This window comes from Molossus molossus, unplaced genomic scaffold (assembly GCF_014108415.1).
Source record: "Molossus molossus isolate mMolMol1 unplaced genomic scaffold, mMolMol1.p scaffold_m16_p_4, whole genome shotgun sequence".
In the NCBI taxonomy this organism is placed as follows: domain Eukaryota; kingdom Metazoa; phylum Chordata; class Mammalia; order Chiroptera; family Molossidae; genus Molossus; species Molossus molossus.
The window spans coordinates 77,216,939-77,230,656 of NW_023425377.1; the positions used below are offsets into that span (position 1 = coordinate 77,216,939).

Here is a 13,718-nt window from a genome sequence, read left to right on the forward strand (position 1 = left end):
TTGGTAAGTCTGAATTTATTTTAATTTGAAAGTCAAAAAATTTTAAATATATTTGTATTGATTTTTAGAGAAAGAAGGGAGAGAGAAAGAGAACATCAGTGCAAGAGCAGAACATCCATTGACTGGCTGCTTCCTGCATGCTTCCTGCTGGGGATCAAGCCCAAACCCCAGGCAAGTGCCCTGACTGGGAATTGAATCAGTAACCTTTTGGTGCATGGGACGATGCCCAACCAAGTCACACCAGCCAGGGTAAAAGTTTAAAAATTTTTAATTACAAATAAAATAGAGTAAGTAAGTATTTCCATACCATATTTCACTGCTGCAGGCTATGAAAGGGAAGCGGATATACCCAGTTTAGGTCAGGGGTCCCCCTCTCAGTGTTAGTGTCAACTACACTGGACCTCTTGCTGTCAGGAACTCACAGGACTAAGAGAGGACAAGGGAATGGTGCTGAGCAGGAGAGGCAACCAGGATGACTTCCATCTGTTCCCACCTGACTCTGAGCTCCTTGAGGGAGGGAACTGTATCTGATTCATCTCTGGGTCCTTGGTCTCAGTGTGGGGCTGGGCACAGGGCAGATACTTCTTTACATGCTAGCTCCTTGCCCACAATAGGAAAACAAGAACTAAGTTACAGTTATAAGGCTCTTTTACCTGGAGCCCAAATATAAAACCCATTTTCCATCTTGGCTGTAGATAAGGAAGTTCATAGTTCTCAAAGCTCAGCCAGGGTTCAGGGGTACCTCGGACTCGTCTGCTGGTAAATCAAGGAGGAAGCAGGCAGCAGAGAGGCTGGTCAGCAGTTTAAAGTAAACAATTTGGATCCCTCCATTTCCCACTTCTAACCCTTGTATTAGGAAAAACTCCAAATTCTTTGCTGAGGCCTACAAGGACCTGCCTGCCCCTCCCTGACCTCATATCCTCACTCTGCTCTGGCCCACACTGAGCTCCTCACTGCTTCTCCAACTCACTAACCTGGTTCCTGCCTCAGGACCTTTGCACTCACTGTTCTGTCCAGAATGCTTCTTTAGATTTACTAAAATGTCATCCCCTCAGAGGGGACTTCCCTAACCAGCCAATCTAAAGTACCCCCTTTCTGCCCAGCTGGTGTGGCTCAGTAGTTGAGCATCGTCCCATGCACCAAGAAGTTGCTGGTTTGATTCCTGGTCAGGGCACATGCCCAGGCTGTGGGCCCGGTCCCCAGTGGGGGGCATGCAAGAGGCAGCCAATTGATGCTCTCTCTCAACAATGTTTTCATCTCTCTCTTCCTCTCCCTCTCTCTAAAATCAATAAAAAAAATTTTTTTTAATAAAATATCCCCTTTCTGTGACTCTCACAATATGCTATTTTTTCTTTGTGGCACTAGTCACTATTTCACATTATTTTGCTTACTTGTCTATTGTCAGTCTCCCTACAGAAGAATGCAAAGCCCCAGGAAGGTAGAGTCTACCTTGTTCATCCTGAACCCCAACATGTAAAGCAGTACCTGATGCATAGTAAGTTTGGTGGATATATATTGCTGCATAACAAATACCCCCAAAATTTAGTGGCTTATTACAGCAACCATCATGTAATTTATCTTTCATGGTTTCTGTGGGTGAGGAATGGCAAGGGCTAGGCTGGGCAATTCCCTCTCAGGGGGGTTGTGATCTCTGTGTTTCAGCTTCCTTACAGCGTGGCAGTCTCAGGACAGTGGGGCTGCTTACATGATGGGTGAAGGCTTTTAAGAGCAAGTGTTCCAGCAGAGCAGGAGGAAGTTAAATCCTCTGTTCCTGTTATGACCTAGTTTTATGAGTTACAGAGTGTCATTTCTACCATATTGATAGACCAGTAATAAGCCCATGTCCATTAAAGGGAAGGGAACAGAGACTTCATCTCTTGATGGGAAGAAGGTCAAATAATTTGGGGCAATATTTTATTTTATTTTTCTTTATTAATTTGAGAGAGAGAGAAAGGGAGAGGGAGAGAGAGATAGAAACATCAGTGAGAGAGAACATCGATTGGCCGCCTGCTGCATGCCCCCCACTGGGGATCGGCCCACAACCTGGGCATGTGTCCTGACCGGGAATTGAACCAGCAACCCCTTGGTGCATGGGTTGACGCTCAGCCATTGAGCCACACCGGCCGGGCTGGGGCCATATTTTAAAACCACCACAGTAGGGCCTGGCCGGTGTGGTTCAGTGGACTGAGCATTGTCCCATGGACTGAGACATCCCAGTTTGATTCTGGTCAGGGCACATGCCTAGATTGCAGGCTTGATCCCAGACAAGGGGCGTGCAAGAGGCAGCCAATTGATGTTTCTCTCTCACATTAATATTTCTCTCTCTCTCTCTCCCTTCATCTCTCTCTAAAAAATCAATAAAAACATATTTTAAAAAACAATAATAAAAATAAAACCACCACAGTCGATTTTGAACAAATATTTGATTAATAAATAAATATTGATTAAGTTTATTTGTTAGAGGAGACCAAATAAAAAAAGCAAAAGAAAGCCTAAAGGGCATGATGCTGGCAGTGGCTGACACTGTGATGAAAATTGAGAAACCAGTGGAAATTCAGTTGGCCTGTCAGGCTGATGCGTTTAGCATCTCTCAATGTGCCTTGAAAAACCACAACTGGATTATATTTAGCAAGTGATGACGTGTTTCTGGGAGTTTCCCAAAGTGTGCGATGAATATATTGTATGAAATGTCTTTAGAAGACTTGTAGACATGGCATTAAATGACACCAAATCACATGGATTATAGTTATCCCATTTTCAATGATCATTCTCTCCTTCTCATCCTGTCAAGGAGAAAGTTCAGTTGAGTGATAACATGCCTTTAATCCTCCTCTAGTATTTCGCTAATCTCTCTTTACATCAAAGGAAAGCAGGCTTGGGACTCAGCACCTTGGCAGGCAACAGTAGCCACCCAGAATTTTTAAACCCTATTTTGTTTTCCTATTTATTTATTTGTTTTGTTTTTTTTTTAATCCTAACCTGAGGACATTCTTGCATTGATCTTCAGATAGATCGGGAGGGAGATAGGGAGAAAGAGAGAAACATCAACGTGAGAGAGACACATCCAGTGGTTGCCACCCATACGACCCCAACTGGAGCCGGGGACAAACTGCAACCGAGATACGTGCCCTTAGCGGGAATCAAACCCGGGACTCTTTGGTCTGCCGGCTGATGCTCCAACCTCTGAGCCAAAGCGGCCAGGGCTTCCTGTTTATTTTTAAAACATTTAAAAAATGTTTTTATTGATTTTATTTTCTGTTTTTAGAGAGAGAGGAAGGGAGAAAAAGAGAAACATTGATCAGCTGCCTCCTGCACACCCTCTACTGGGGATCGAGCCCACAGCCCAGGCATGTGCCCTGACTGGGAATTGGAGCAGTGAACTTTCAGTGCCTGGATGATGCTCAACCAGTTAAGCCACAACAGCCAGGGCCCTGTTTACTTTTACAATCACCTTCTATTCACAGCTTGCAGTTTTCTATCTTAAATGGTGATATACAGTATCTATTTTTGTTGTTGTTAATCCTTACCCAAGAACATTGATTTTTAGATAGAGTAGAGGGAGGGATGAGGAGAGAGAGAGAAACACATTAATTGGTTGCCTCCTGCATGACCCCAACCAACGCTGACCTGAGCCAGGGATAGAACCTGCAACCAGGTATGTGTACTTGACCAGGAATCAAACCCAAGACCCTTCAGTCCATGGGCCGACACTAGCCACTTCCATGCCCCCCACTGGGGATCGGGCCCACGGCCAGGGCTACAGTATCTATTTAACATAACTTTAAACCAATAAAAAGGCAGAAAAAGAAAAGTATTAATTGCCCTGGCCAGTTTGGCTCAGCAGTTAGAGCGTTGGCCTGCGGTCCTGAGAGACCCCGGTTCAGTTCCCGCTAAGGGCGCGTACCACGGTTGCAGTTTCTCCCCGGCCATGGTTGGTTGTGCAGGTGGCAGCCACTCGATGTGTCTCTTTCACATTGATGTTTCTCTCTCTCTCCCTCCCACTCTACCTGAACAAAAAATGGAAAAATGTCCTCGGGTGAGGATAAAAAAAAAAAAAGAAAGAAAAGTATTAATTCATTAAAGGTCAAAGGTTCAGAGATATGGCAAAGGCCAAGAAAGGGTTATATGTAATAATATATAATGAATATAATGAAGCCAACAAGCTAGAAATGAGAAAACCTAAGTCTACACACTGCTGAAGACCACCAGGTGGACTTGATGACCCCACCACCACCACCACCACCAGGGCCCTTTCTAGCACCGATATTCTAGCTGTTCTTGGAGAATTTCTGACTCAAGTTCTGTGGCCTGTGTCTGTAGTCTGGTGGCAAAATCTAAGGTAACAGAATCCAAATGTCTATTAAATAAAGTTGGAGAAATTTTTAATAGTATTAAACATACCCTACCCCCAATAATAAATAAAAATTCCACTTAAAAGTTTCTGGGAAGTCATAGCAGCGGCAGTGGCTGAAAAAGCGACGTGATCACGTCTTCGGGTGCAGGTATCTCCCCAGACCAGTAAAGCCCCAAGGCCCTCTCCATGGACTTCCAGCATCGTCCTGGGGGCAAGACTGGGAGCGGGGGCATGGCCTCCTCTTTTGAGAGCAACCGTGACCGTGACCGGAGGGAGCATCTCCGACAGCTGGCCCTGGAGACCATAGACATCAACAAGGACCCTTATTTCCTGAAGAACCACCTGGGCTCACATGAATGCAAGCTGTGCCTGACACTCCACAACAACGAGGGGAGCTACCTCACACACACCCAGGGGGAAAAGCACCAGACCAACTTGGCCCGGTGAGCAGCCAAGGAGGCCCCAGCCCAGCCAGCGACAGAGAAGGTCAAGGTGTAAGTAACGAAGTTTGTGAAGATTGGCCGCCCGGGCTATAAAGTGACCAAGCAGAGGGACACAGAAATGGGCCAGCAGAGCCTCCTCTTCCAGATCGACTATCCTGAGATTGCTGATGGTATCATGCCACGCCACCGCTTCATGTCTGCCTACGAGCAGAGAATCGAGCCCCCAGACCGGCGCTGGCAGTATCTGCTTATGGCTGCTGAACCCTGTGAGACCATTGCTTTCAAGGTGCCGAGCAGAGAAATCGACAAGGCTGAGGGCAAGTTTTGGACTCACTGGAACCGGGAAACCAAGCAGTTCTTCCTTCAGTTCCACTTTAAGATGGAAAAGCCGCCTGCCCCACCAAGCCTCCCCACTGGGCCTCCTGGGGTGAAGCGGCCACCACCCCCACTAATGAATGGTTTGCCCCCACGGCCACCACTGCCTGAGTCTTTGCCTCCACCCCCACCAGGAGGCCTACCTCTGCCCCCCATGCCACCCAGTGGGCCTACACCTACAGGACCCCCGGGCCCTCCCCAGCTGCCCCCCCCAGCTCCCCGGGTCCACCCTCCAGCACCAGTGGTCCACCCACCAACATCTGGGGTCCACCCTCCAGCTCCCGGGGTCCATCCCCCAGCACCAGTGGTCCACCCACCAACATCTGGAGTCCATCCCCCTGCTCCTGGGGTTCACCCTCCAGCCCCAGGAGTCCACCCTCCAGCCCCAGGAGTCCACCCTCCCCCATCTGCTGGTGTCCACCCCCAGGCCCCAGGGGTGCACCCACAAGCTGCTTCTGTCCACCCCCAGGCTCCAGGGGTCCACCCCTCAGCCCCTGGGATTCACCCCCAGCCTCCTGGGGTCCATCCCCCCAATCCTGGGGTCCACCCCCCAGCTCCCCTGCCCCCCATGCTGAGACCCCCACTGCCCTCCAACGGCCCTGGAAACATTCCACCCCCTCCCCCAGCCAACTGAAAAGCTTCCCCCTCTCACTGCAAGTCTACTTTCCTCTCTTCCTGTCTTTTCTCCATAATCAAAATTTAGTGTTTTTGTACAGGGCTATGCCATATCCCCCGATCTCATTAAACAGTTTTCTCAGGTGAAAAAAAAAAAAAGTTTCTGAACTGTGAGTATCAATATCTAATGTGCATAAGAAGCCTCTGAGTAGCTTGTTAAAAATGCAGCTTCTGATTCAGGATTATTTCTAATAAGCTTTCAGGTAATGTGAGTGCTGCTTGTTTGGGGACCACTAAGAAAGTAGCAAAGTCTAGAAAAAAATCGAGTGTGCTACTATGCATCTCTTCCCAACTTTGCAGTTAGTGACATTCACACCACTAGTCTAAAATACACCATGAAGTATTTATACCAAGAAAATCAGCACCACAAACTGGGGTTCAATTGTTTTATTGCCTTTTAGACGTAAGAAAGTGATAGGACAATAGTAAAATTTATAATAAACTATACACACATAGACACACACATATACACATAAATACATACATACATACATATTGACACACACATTTTCCCTCAGAGAAGCAGATGTTGAACATTTACAACACTCCCTTGGTTCTACAGATACATATAGGACAACGTATACACGTGTACTAGATTAGAGGTTGGCAAACTTCTATAAAGACCCAAATAATAAGTATTTTAAATTTTGTTGGCCAGACAGTGTCTGTTAAAAGCACTTAGTTCTGCTGTTGCAGCTGGAAAGCAGCCATAGACTATATAAATGAGTAAATGTGGCTGTTTTCAAATAAAGCTATATTTATGGACATTGCAATTTAAATTTCATACAATTTCCACATGCCCTAAGATATTACTCTTTTGACTTTTTCCAACAGTTGAAAATCTAAAACCATTCTTAGCTCACAGAGCAGATGTGGCCCACAAGCTACAGGACCTCCTCCTTTAGGTCAGCCTGGAGAAGGAGTGAAACTGGGATTCAAACCTAGATTAAGATATAGAACTCCAAGTCCCAAGAAGAGGGATCAACAAATACAAAGATCTTGAGGCTGGAAGGAGTCTGATGTGCTCCAAGTGTTACGATGAGGCAGCGAAACAACCAGAAATGCACAGCAGAATTGTAAATGAAAGGAGCACTTTATTCACCAGCGGGCTGTGGGGGCATAATCTTCCCAAATCCCAGCCCCGAGCCTTTCTTTGCTGCCTGCTTATTAAGGCTCAAACTACATTCTCTTGGCACCGTTTTTGGTGCCATTAAGGGAGGAACGGATATGAGAGGAGCTATTACAGAGGTCAGGGGAAGGGCAATTGTTAATCTCTTTCTCTTTTTTATTGTCCCTCCGAGATTCCCAAGGCCATCATTATTCCCCTTATCTTTATGGTTCCTCTGGGTGTCAGTCCCAGGTTTTTAGAAACTGCTCCAGTGTGTACCTCCTGCCGGAACAACTGGTCAGAATGGAGTCAAGTAGCCTAGTTCATTCCCCACTGGTTTTATGTATAAGTCAAATTGTTGACTTTCCTTCCTCCTCTGGGTCAGGTCTATATTGTCCTTTAATTACAAGGAGTTTTATAGAATTTATTCTCCTCTGTATAGTTTCCATGAGGTAGTTTATTATACATGGCCCAAAGGTTAGGAGTAAGCATAATGGCAGATAATGAAGTTGTTAGCCATGGAGATCAGTTAAACATTTGTTGGAACCAATTCTCAGATTCCCATCTCCTTCTTTTTCGTTCCATATTTCTCCTAACTGAAGATATGTATTCGCATCTAACCCCTGAGTTGTTAGCATAGAAACAGTCTTCTCCTAATGCGCCACTGGGGGTTATTTGTTTTTGTTTTTCTGTAATCTTCTCAAAGGTGAATAGAATTCCAGGGTCTTTACCAGTTACATATAGCCTCAGTCCCCATGTCCTTCCTGTAGCCCAATAAAGGTGTGGCTGACTAGTGACCTCAATCTGAATGGGGTTAGAGTTCCCTATAGGGAGACTCCATGGCTTGGTTAACCTTTTAAAATCTATATGAGGGCCCTGGCCGGTTTGGCTCAGTGGTTAGAGCGTCCGCCTGCGGTCCAGAGAGACCCGGGTTCGGTTCCCGCTAAGGGCATGTACTTTGGTTGCAGTTTGTCCCCGGCCCTGGTTGGTCGTGCGGGTGGCAGCCACTCGATGTGTCCCTTTCACATCGATGTTTCCCTCTCTCTCTCTTCCTCTCTCTCCCTCCCACTCTGTCTGTACAAAAAATGGAAAAATGTCCTCGGGTGAGGATAAAAAATAATAATAATAAAATAAAATCTATATGAGGGTCCCTGTTTCTTAAATAGCCCGTAATAGTAGATATGGTTTTACAATCCCAAGATGGACATTCGAGCAATTTGCAGTGACTGTACTGCTCCCTGGGCATATATAGATTCCTACCCCTTGTAGCCCCCATTCCCTCAGAGATGTCCCACAACCCCAGGGTATGGGTCTATTTCTTCTGTATCATCCTCAGTAATATCTTTTGTGCCTATGGCGCCTTTCATGAGGTCACATAGGTCAAGATTGAAAACAGGTTTTTCCATCCCCTTTGTGGTGACATTTCTTAAGACCTTCCCTGATATTCCATTTCTAAGTTCCCAGTTCCACTGGGGCCCAGGTCTATAAGGATTCTCCTGAACAGTCATGACCAGAAAAATTAAGGTCCCAGTGAACACAAGAGTCTCATCTGTAAGGGGTCTGGAGAGGCATAGACTGTCCATTTTGCTTTTTCCGCCTTCAGCTGAAAATGGTGCAGCCAGGTTGGGATGCCGTTGACCTTGATAGCCGTTGGTGTAGTCAGGATGACAGTGTATGTTCCCTTCCAGGCCAGAGTTAGTACCTGGGTGGTGAACTTCTTTATCCACACTGAGTCCCTGGGCTGGAAGGGGTGCACAGGGTCCAAGGTGGGCACAGGCAGGGCATCATGGACATGTTTATGGACAGCCTTCTGGGCAAACTTCAGGGCCTGCAAGAAATTGAGTAAGGAGTAGTTGTGAATTTCAGCCTTCAATTCTTCCCTGAGCTTGGGAAGAATGGGAGGAGGTCTACCATACATAATTTCTTAAGAGGAGAATCCCTCCCAGTATGGGGTACACCTTGCCCGTAAGAGGGCGAGGGGGAGAAGAGTGGTCCAGTTTTCACCAGTTTCTAAAGTAAATTTGGTTAAGATTTCCTTTAAAGTTCTGTTCATGTGCTCTACCTGCCCTGAGCTTTGGGGTCGGTAGGCACAATGGAGTTTCCATTTAATTAATATTCCATTTCCAATTAATATTCAGGACCTTGGCTATGTCCTGTGATATTCTTGTTACAAAGGCAGGGCCATCGCTGACCTCAGAGTCACAGGTAACCTAAATCTAGGAACGATTTCCTGGAGTAGTTTCTTAACTATAATGGTGGCTATCTCTGTTTTAGTAGGGTAAGCCTCAACCCACCCAGAGAAAGTGTCTAAGTAAACTAGGAGGTATTTATGTCCTGACACTGGGGGCTTAACTTCTATAAAATCTATTTCCCAATGTTCCCCTGGGGAGGCTCTCCGGGCCTGGATTCCCAGGGGAGCTTTTCTACCCTGCTTAACATTAACCTGGGCACAGGTCGTGGACCTGGATACAGTGCTATCTATTATATTGTCTAAATTGGGTATTAAGTACCTGCCTCTCAGGAGTTCAGTAAGCTTGGTGTGGCCTAAATGAGTGGTTTGGTGCAGCTGATTAATTAAAGTCCTCTCTAGAGCCTCTGGGACCAACAACCGCCCATCAGACAGTATCCACCATCCATTGCTTTCCTTTGTGACTTGTTTCTGCTTGGCTAAGTCATTTTCTGACCCAGTGTAAGTAGAAGTCAAAGGCAAACTTGGGTATGGCATGGCGACTAATATCTGGAGAGGCCCCACTGGTTTTAGGGTTGCCTCTCAAGCTTCCTGATCTGCAGCATGATTTCCCTGTGCCTCTATGGAGTTCTCTTTTTTATGTCCTTTACAATGTACTATACCTCCAGGCTTTGGTAATCAAATTGTATCTAATAAAGCAAGAATTCCTTCCTTATTTTTAATATCCTTCCCAGCTGAGGTCAGAAGTCCTTGTTCCCGATAAATGGCACTATGCACATGTACTATGGCAAAAGCATACCTATTGTCCGTATAGATGGTTATTGATTTATCCTTTCCCTAGCATAGGACCTGGATCAGGGCCACGAGTTCGGTCCTTTGAGCTGAAGTTCCCTTACTTAATGACTGAGACCAAATGACATGGTTTAGAGTTACTATTGCTGCCCCAGCATACCTGATTCCTTCTTGGATAGAGCTGCTCCCGTCTGTGAACAATACCTCATCTGATGATGGCAGTGGGACACCCTTGAGGTCTGGAAAGGCTGTCTGCACTGTGTCAATTACCTCCAGGCAGTCATGCAGAGGTTCCTTCGGGTCATCATTGGGGAGCAGAATAACAGGATTGATGGCCAACATTTTGTGGAATTTGAGGCAGGGTTGATCCAGGAGTGCCTGGAGCTGGGTGACTCGGGTGTTTGACATCCAGCGCTCCGGAGCACTCCAGAGCACTCCAGATGATGGGGTACAGTTAAAGTTAACTCTTGCCCTAAAGTTAACTTGTCTGCCTCCTTTACTAGGAGTGCAGTAGCTGTTATTGCCCGGAGGCAGGCAGGCTAGCCGGTTGCTACCAGATCTAGTCTTTTGGATAAGTAAACTATTGGTCTCTTCCAGGGTCCCAAGTCTTGAGTGAGGACTCCCTTTGCTATTCCTCTTGCCTCACTTACATATAAATGGAAGGGCTTTGTAATGTCAGGCAGGGTGAGAGCCAGTGCCAACACCAGGGCCTTTCTCAGGGTTTCAAAAGCCTCTTGTTCTGTCTCAGTCCAGACTAGAGGCTGCGTTCCCCCAGTGCTCACGTATAGAGGTTTTGCAATGGCTGCAAATCACAGGATCCATAGGCAGCAGTATCCTATTGCCCCTAGGAATTTTCTGACTTTCTTCTTAGTTTTCAGGATGGGAATTCACAGGATGGCCTCTATGCAGCTCAGGGAAAGGGTCCACTGCCCTTTACTAATCTTATATCCCAGGTTTGTGACTTCCGGAGAACATAATTGAGCCTTTTTGGCTGAGACCCGGTACCCTAATGTCTGTAAGGTGCCTAGGAGGTGCTCAGTACCTCTCTGGCAATTCTCCTTGTCCTTTGCTGTTAGGAGAAGGTCATCTGCATATTGGAGTAGGGTATATTCAGGGTGCTCTTGTCTAAAGGCTTGCAAGTCAGAACTGAGAGCCTTATCATATAGAGTAGGGGAGTTCTTAAAGCCTTGGGGTAGTCTCGTCCAGGTTAGCTGTCCTAAAAATCCCTCCTCAGGGTCGATCCACTCAAATGCAAAGATAGGCTGGCTAACAGGGGCTAAAGGGATGCTAAAGAAGGTACCCTCTAAACCCAGAACTGTATAGAACTGGTGTTCTGGTGGAAGTAGGCTCAATAGAGTATAGGGGATCAGGACTGTTGGATGTATGGTCATGACCCATTTGTTTACTTCCCTCAAATCTTGCATTGGCCTAAAGTCTATGATGCCAGGTTTCAAAACTGGAAGCAAGGGTGTATTCCAGGATGTTCTACAGGGAACCAGAATCCCAGCCTCCCATAGCCGACGAATATGAGGGGCAATGCCCTTCTCTGCTTCGTGGCTCATGGGGTATTGTCTTACCCTGACTGGAGTCACCATGGCAAGCAGTTGAACCACAATTGGTGGCTGGTGGCCAGCTAGTCCAGGAGAGTTGCTTTCAGCCCAGACGGAACGGAAGAGATGTTGTAATTTCTTCATGTAAGCCAATATATCAGGGTACATTTCCGGAGGGCCTGGGGTTCCTTCCTGAAAAAGATATTCCTCCGACAAAGGGCAGGTTACAAGTATTTTCGAAGGGGAGAAAGGGAGTTGGTCCTGATGTTCTGGGTTTATAGTAAGGTGTGTTTATTCTCTAATAAATGATATTGTAGCCTGTAAGTTTTAATTAATTAATTAATTTTTTTATCCTCATCCGAGGACATTTTTCCATATTTTGTTCAGATAGAGTGGGAGGGAGAGAGAGAAAGAGAGAAACATCGACGTGAAGGGACACATGGAGTGGCTACCACCCGCATGACCCAACCAGGGCTGGGGACAAACCGCAACCGAGGTACGTGCCCTTAGCGGGAACCGAACCCGGGTCTCTCTGGACCGCAGGCCGACACTCTAACCACTGAGCCAAACCGGCCAGGGCAAGCCTGTAACTTTTGAAGGAGATCATGTCCTAACAGAGGATACGGACATTCAGGCGTAACTAAAAAGGAGTGTATAATAGTGCCCTTTCCAAGATTTATAGTCCTGTTAGTTGTCCAAGGGTAGAGGGCAGTCTGACCTGTCGCTCCTTGAATTGAGATCTTCTTAGTTGTTAGTGGACCCAGAAGCTGTTAGGACTGAATGTCTAGGCCCAGTATCTATTAAGAAATTGACTGGTTTGTCTCTAACCTGTGTAGTGATCCTGAGCTCCCGGGGGCTGAGTTGAAAGGAGCCCTGGCCCAGTCATTCTTCTAAGTCAAGGACAGCTATTTACTTTGTTCTTTTATTTATTTCTACCAATTTTTCTCTCTTAACCCTTTGATTCCCTGTACCAATGCCTATTATTAGCTTCTTACTATTTCCGGTTATTTCCCAAGACTTCCCTTCCTCTAAACCTGACTTTGCTATTCTTTTATCTTGTTTTTTCCAGGGGTGTCCCTTTTGAGCTATTTCAACCAATTGGACCTTTAGGCTTAATAAGAGAACACGGTGTAAAGCATCCAAAGGAAGCCCTCCCCCTGGCAGTATTTGGGTCCCCTTGTGGGCAGAGGGATGGGAAAATTTCCTCTGACTCGTTTTTCAAAAGAATACAGGAAAGGGAAGCAATGTCCTAGCACGCATGTTTACGTAGAGCAGAGGGTTTTCCAACTCTCCCCAAGAGGATTTTGTGCCCGCGCCCGGGATCACTACCTTCAATTTTCCAAAGTTAAGAGCCCCACAGGGAACTTGCGTCATTGCATCCATTGCTGCCAAACCTGGAGCAGCGGATGAGGCTGGGCTGACACCAGAGGAATACACCCCTTCCATGGCCAGACCACCTTCCCAGAGGGACCTCATTGCACCTGCGGCCTTTGGGTGAGTGCCCATGTGCCTATCAATTGCCCGCCACCTCCGGCGCATGCCTGGTTGCTGGGTGCCCTTCGCTGCCTTCCCAGGGTGGGTGGAAGGCTGGAGGTCCGGCGGCGGTAGCGCTGTTCCCCCCTTTCAGCGCAGCCACCGCCAGCACTCACACATTGGGAGAGACTCTGAGGGTGTGGAAGTACAGGGGTCCCGTCCTTAGGTTTCTCTTGGGGCCCATTACCAGTATTACACTAACCATAACAAAGTTGAGGGAGGCATAGTAGGGAGGCGGATGAGGACAAAAACAAGGGAGGACACATGAAACAGAAACTTTCGCTTTGTCCGCCTGGCCACTCCCCTTGGAGCACAGGTTGGGATTCACAGGCTCTGTCACAGGGGTTGTAGAGCATGGTCATTCACATACACAATCATACAATTCAAATTTCCATCCATAAATTCTCTATCCTAAGCAGCATTTATGCTGCTTGAGAGGTGATCAGACTCCCCTTTCATCCCAGAAGCGGACCCGAGGGAACAGAATTTGCCAGATTTGAACCAGAATTTGCCAGATTTGAACCCCTCCTAATGTCTTAGGGGAATTCCCTGGAGAGCAGAGGTTGCACCGCGTCCAGCATCCAGCCCTCTCACTCTCATCCAGATAGACTGGTCACCAGAACTTACCTCTGGAGGTTTTCTTACCAGGTCTCCTTTGTAGATTTAGAGACTGCACGACATATCCTGGGCCCCCCTTCCA

The 13,718-nt window shown here is 46.9% G+C and overlaps 1 protein-coding gene across 1 annotated transcript; it reads left to right on the forward strand.

Annotated features, from left to right (window-relative positions):
• The first annotated feature begins 4,540 nt into the window (after positions 1 to 4,540).
• On the forward strand, positions 4,541 to 5,806 carry LOC118616027 (splicing factor 3A subunit 2-like). The gene is given in 1 exon segment (XM_036241365.1): positions 4,541 to 5,806. A coding segment is annotated over 1 exon segment (1,266 nt).
• Positions 5,807 to 13,718: the final 7,912 nt, after the last annotated feature.